Genomic DNA, 6,000 nt, shown 5'->3' on the forward strand with positions numbered 1-6,000 from the left:
TATATGGGCTAGACTTGACTTTGTATTATTTGGTCTACTTAATCTGTTTGTAAACCTACTAAGAAGCATCATCACGTGCCTTGGAATCTTATACAGTTGCATTCGAATCATTTCAATGTGTTTAATATATCTTAACATTTACCCTATAATACATGCATAAAAAGAGACCTTTGGATGGCATAGTTGGTGAATAAATGGATTACGTTAATCTAATTCTTAGTGTTGTACATTTCTAAAAGGGGATCTTGGAGACGCAATTGCTAGAATATAAAATTCCAAATTTTTTTATTTCTTCCTAACATTGAATCATAAGAAGTTCAGAAAATATACGCGTGTGTGTGTACATATATATTTGATTAATGCATGGCAGAAATATAAACATGTTGCAGGAATGTGGTCAAAGAAAGCTCAAGTAGAGAGTCAGAGAAGGAGAATGTTTGTACTTTTTGCCAATGTAAATGGAAACAGATTTTTCGTTATCCATGAGAATCATCCATTAAAATATTAACTCGTATGCTTCAAACTTAGTTTATTCTCAGAATTAATCATCACTCACAAACTCCTACTTGGGACTACTGCCCACAATATATATATATATATACATACATACATACAGAAACACGCGTAAGCAGTGTTTTCAAGTCATGCTTTCGCGTAGTGATGAACATTATCGGGTCAAAATCGGACTGACTTTGTTATTTAAAATTTTAAAATGCAATATATATCTATATTATAAGGATTATATAAATAAATATTTAATATACAAAAAATATATATAATCAGAAAAAGGGTTTTTAAATAATAGAAAAAAAGGGGTCTGGAAATGTTATTTAAACAGAGAGAGGAGGGAGGGCATTAAAACAAGGGATAAGGGTGGTAGGAGGCGTCATTTAATTATGAAAAATAAATACTTTGATGTTTAAGTCCCCGGCTTTTCAGCAAATAAATCTCTACTTAATCAACTGGTTCTTCATTTATGATATTAAACAAAATAAATAAATAAATAAATAAAAATGCATCTTTCAATCTTTTTTTTTAATTAATTTTCATAATAAAATTTTGTTAATAAATGTGTTTGAAATTTATTTAATATTTATCAAGATTAAAAGTAAAAGCCGTATGGATGTTGTTAAGTGCTATTTAATGAAATAAGAAATTATGTAGGCACGTTTGATTAAGTTTATAAGCTCATGAATATAAACTAATAAGTTGTTTAGTAATATTTCAAAATTTTATGTATTTAGTAAATAATTCTAATGTTCATTTCATTTTTTCACAGAGATAAAAGTACTTTATTGACCAAATAAAACTCCTAAATTAATTTTTAATATATTCTCAACCCATATTAATTTATTATTTTAATAAATATATTATATATATATATATATATATATATAGACAAGTGTAGGAGTTGAGAGGGATTTGAGAGAGTGAGAAAGGAAGGGGGCATGTCATATGTGGTGGTATGAGGACATAATAACTCCTTTTCATCATTAAAATTTGATACTAACTCCACCCCTTGGTGGACCCCCTTACAACATTCACGTCAAAACTCTCTTAAAATTACTACACTTTCTTATTATTATTATTATTATTATTATTTTAAAAAAATTAAATTAATTCTGTTGACTTTTAGTCAAAACACAGCCTGAATATTCAATCTCAACTTGCTCAAGTCTTTATATATATATGTATGTATATATAGTGGCTCCCAAGAGGGTTCGTAAAATGTTGAACTTCTACCCATTTGAGAAAGAGGGGAGAAAATTTCAGTGGTTTTGTGTAGACATAAACAGAGCATGAGGTGATGATGCAATTGGGAAATTAGATTCAAATTCAATATTAATGGAATCTTTGATTATCAACACCACCCACCACTTGCTAAATTACCATTTCCATCTCTCCATAATTATATCTATCATCATTATTTAAATCAAAGTATTTATAACTTATAATTTCTATTTATGTTTTTTCATCATTAAAAAATAAAAAAAAAAACAGAAAAAGAAGGTCTCAGTTAGTACACGTGTGTCTGGTCATGGATGATGGACGTGGATATCCATCCATCTACTTCTAGTGGGAGAATTTTGAGCATTGCCCCCCCCCCCCCCCCCCACACCACGAACGAACTTGCCCTTTCTCACAAACCCCATATATATATATATATAAAATACTCCTCTTATCCAGGACTTTAAATGATGACCAACATGTATAATATTATATGTTCATATATATATGTATTTACAATACCCTATGATTTGTATATGTAGCCCATTAAGTTCCCGGATTCCTTGTCCTTTCATGAACTTTAGGCGCGGATGGAGTCGAATTTCGAACGTTACACGCATATAAACTTGAAAAAACGAACTCAACAAAATTGCAATGGAGCTCAATTTTTGACACACACACACACACGTGTGATATAGATATTTATATAATAATATGTTATTTGATTGGGGGTTTGGGATGAGCTTATATGTATATATATATATATATATGTAGCAAAAGATTAAAAGTGGATGGTACGAGTTATGGAGGAAGATGAGTATGACGTAAATGAGCGAGAAACATGGGGAATCTTGGCTCCAGTTTCCAAAGAACATGAAACCCTACCCTTCCAATCTCCAATACTCACCTTAACTGCGATAGGCACTGATTAAAAAACAAATGTAAAATAATTACCAGTGTGTGTAATATAAAGCTTCTTGACGCAAGAATGGAAAGGCTTTAGGCGGAAAAAGAAAATCAAGAATGGCAAAAAAGCAAACGCAATATATTATTATTATATGGGAAAAAGAAAACACTCAACAAAACCCAGCACGAAAATCAAAGAAATTAAAGAAGACGAATTTGGGTTAGGTTGAAATATTAATAAATTCACGTGTGAGGGTGGAGGATCTATAATCTATAATTTGTACACCGCCGAAAACGAAGGAGCAAGATTTGATTTGATTCATAATAAGATGGGATTGCTCGGCTTCTGCACTCTTTTATAAATTATAATACAACTACCGAGTAGGGTTTTGATGATTGATTGCTGTTCTGGGTTCATTTTGTACAAAAGTAAAATTAAATTCAGATTTTCAATCGGTGTTCTGCAACATTTTGAAAAAATTTCTTAAATTTTGATATTACAATAATTGATGTCTTTAAGATTAATATAAAAAAAAAAAATTAATGTCGACCATAACTTTTTACATTCAAATTAACAACTTTTAAATACTACATTTCATTGGGTATAGAATTTGCTAATTTTTTTGGGACCAAATTATGAATGTTCAAACCACTCACGCGTCTAACAATTTTCTCTGATCGAGAGTTGGCTGCCGCTCAGATTCGTCGGAAATGCCAAATGGCAAGAAAAATTTCAAATACATTGAAGCCCATACTCCACAATTCCCTAAAAGTTTCTGGGTTGGGACTATTTTTAAGCACTATTTTGGATCCATTCACGATTAATTGTATTCTGGATGGGGCCTCAAGAAGGCCTTTTAGCATCACAAACTTGGAATAATTTTTCACTTAATTCCTAGTTTAGTTTAAAGGTACTTTCCTAATTGATTTTCAGCAAATAATCAGAAAGAAAATATATCCGAAAGAAAGGCTTAAAATCAGTTCCTGCCATGTTAACTCATCATATTGCAGTGGTTCATAATTTACATGTGGTGAGTGCAACCGTGCGAGAAAATCTCTCGTCTAACTGATTAATTACAACACCAAAATATTCATCCGCAGCTTATTTATCAATAAGCTCGTAACTCACCATAATTATTCATCTGCTGCTTAGTCATTCAACTACATCCACAAAGCCAGAGCCATTGTCAAAACTACCCACCAAAACCCATTCTCTCCTGGAGCTGAAACCAGCAGAACGAACATGATGATGATCAATTTGAATACCCTTTTCTTCTTCATTCATAAAATTCATCCAGACAAACATGGTCCCAATAATCATGAAAAACATACCTTGGTTCTTCCCACTGTCAGGCAAAGCATGCGTCCCAGAAGAAGAACGGTTTGACAAAGCAATCCCAAGATTTGCACAATCCATTCCAAATGCACCTTCAAGTAAAATCATCCGAAAACTCAGCTTCATATCTATAAATACTTGTTTTTTCAACGAGCACTCGTAGAGTGTACTTACATTCTCTGTAACATGGGAATGCAGATACATTGAGTATGTTATTATAGCCTTTTTCACATTCACAAGCATAGGTGAACTCTGATAACTTTTTGCACGAACCACCTCCACAATCTGCCCACCTGCAGGCTGAAAAAACCACAGCACAACAAATTAGCTGCAATCCAAACACAGCCTAATTGTTATAGCTTCTACTCACGATCGAAGATTGACTCATTAGCTCTTGGGGATTTCTGTTGAACAGAGGGAGCAGCTTCAAGGCAGGCTGAATTGAGTGTGCCTGACCAACCCGGAGACAAAATCAGGAACCCAGTCAAACTCTTATTTAACTATTTCTGAACTAACATGGGGAAATATTTTATGTCAAATGCATAAACAGAACTGTACTTATAATGTTTGACTAGAGCAGGAATCTTGAGGTGTTTCATTCATGACACTGCGTCACCAATTTTCAGTACTTGTAATCTCGTGTTTCTTCTACTCCGAAGTTCAAACTACCTACTGTTCTATCTTTTAAACTTTGATTATTTACCCTGGAGATCTAAACTATACCATAGTATTCCCATATCTAAGGACTAATTAAATATACCCTGTAGCGGATACATATAACATCCAAGATGTAATTTTAATGTTCTATCAGTATGATTATCTATTAATCAAATCAGTAAAAAAGCATCTTACATGGAAAACAAAATTAGATTCCCAATTACAATAGACGTGAGAGAGAGAGAAAGAGAAAGAGAGCTAACAGTTGGGAACTATGCACGGAAGAAAGTTGAAAAGATGATCTTGATCAGAGCGCGTCTGCTTCCACCCAAGATCACAATGACATTCAAAGAAGAAGGTACTATTTGGAGAAGACTTGCAACTACCCCTTCCACACTCTACTTCTTTGCACACATCATCTACCAAAACCACATCAAACAAAAAAAAAAATTAAGCAACACCCAGTTGCTAAAACGCATCAAAATATCAAACCAATAAAGCCAAATAAATTAATAATCGTGTAATACCCACAAAAGAATAAAAATAATTGGTAATTCATAAAAATTAAAGGAACGAACCGAAAAGGGGAGAGAGAAGTGGAGTCAAAAAGTCGCTCGCAGCAGTGTTAGAATGAAGAAGAAGGGGAATAAGGAGAAGAGAAATCACGGCGGCAACAGAAGCCATCTCTAGAAATTGAATATGCAGAGAGAACGAAGTAAATAGATATAGAAAGGAGGGAGGAGTTTCAAGATTTGAGGCGCCTTTAATGGAGCGGGAAGCTGTCGTAGTTGGAAGTTAACGTGGCTGACCGGCTTAACATTCGTGGACCTCCCTAAGTTGGGTCGTTGAGAGTTGAAGTTTCTCGTTACCTCGCATTTCAAATAAAGGTTACAACTTTTATAGCTTTCTAAAAAATTTGATTTAAATGCATTGACCTAAAGATATATGCATTGATAACTGGGTAATTTTAAATTTGATTTTCTACTGTTTCAGAAAGGAAATAAGATGACAATTTGGGCGTGGGATTTTGAAAATCCAGGATACGTACAAGGAGAAAATTTATTTGAAGCCGAGAAAGAGTATCTAAAAATTATTAAATAATATATATTCTTCATTTTTTTAAAAATTTTTTTAAATATCTTATCCACGTGTATTAAAACAATAATGAAATCGATAGTTACACGTGTTTGACATGTGAGGATTAAGTCAAAATTATAATCGACATAAAAAAATTATCAATATAAATATAAAAATTTTATTTAAAATAATTTTGTGAATATTTGATAAGTTGGAAATGGTGATTTGAACAATTAGAATAGGAGTATAAAAAATTTTATAATCACAAAGCTGAGATGACAAGTAGTAAGGAAGAA

The 6,000-nt window shown here is 32.6% G+C and overlaps 1 protein-coding gene across 1 annotated transcript; it reads right to left on the reverse strand.

Moving 5' to 3' along the window:
* Window positions 1-3,605: 3,605 nt before the first annotated feature.
* Window positions 3,606-5,499, reverse strand: LOC110815886 (neurogenic locus notch-like protein). Its single transcript, XM_022043858.2, has 6 exons — window positions 5,206-5,499; window positions 4,891-5,046; window positions 4,341-4,421; window positions 4,145-4,270; window positions 3,967-4,062; window positions 3,606-3,857 (listed from the first exon to the last, which is right to left on the reverse strand). The coding sequence occupies exons 1-6, from the start codon at window positions 5,309-5,311 to the stop codon at window positions 3,796-3,798; spliced, it is 627 nt and encodes a 208-aa protein (XP_021899550.1). The 5' UTR covers window positions 5,312-5,499; the 3' UTR covers window positions 3,606-3,795.
* Between the last annotated feature and the right edge of the window lie 501 nt (window positions 5,500-6,000).

This window comes from Carica papaya, chromosome 3, assembly GCF_054855325.1.
Source record: "Carica papaya isolate Zhongbai chromosome 3, ASM5485532v1, whole genome shotgun sequence".
Taxonomy (NCBI): Eukaryota; Viridiplantae; Streptophyta; class Magnoliopsida; order Brassicales; family Caricaceae; genus Carica; species Carica papaya.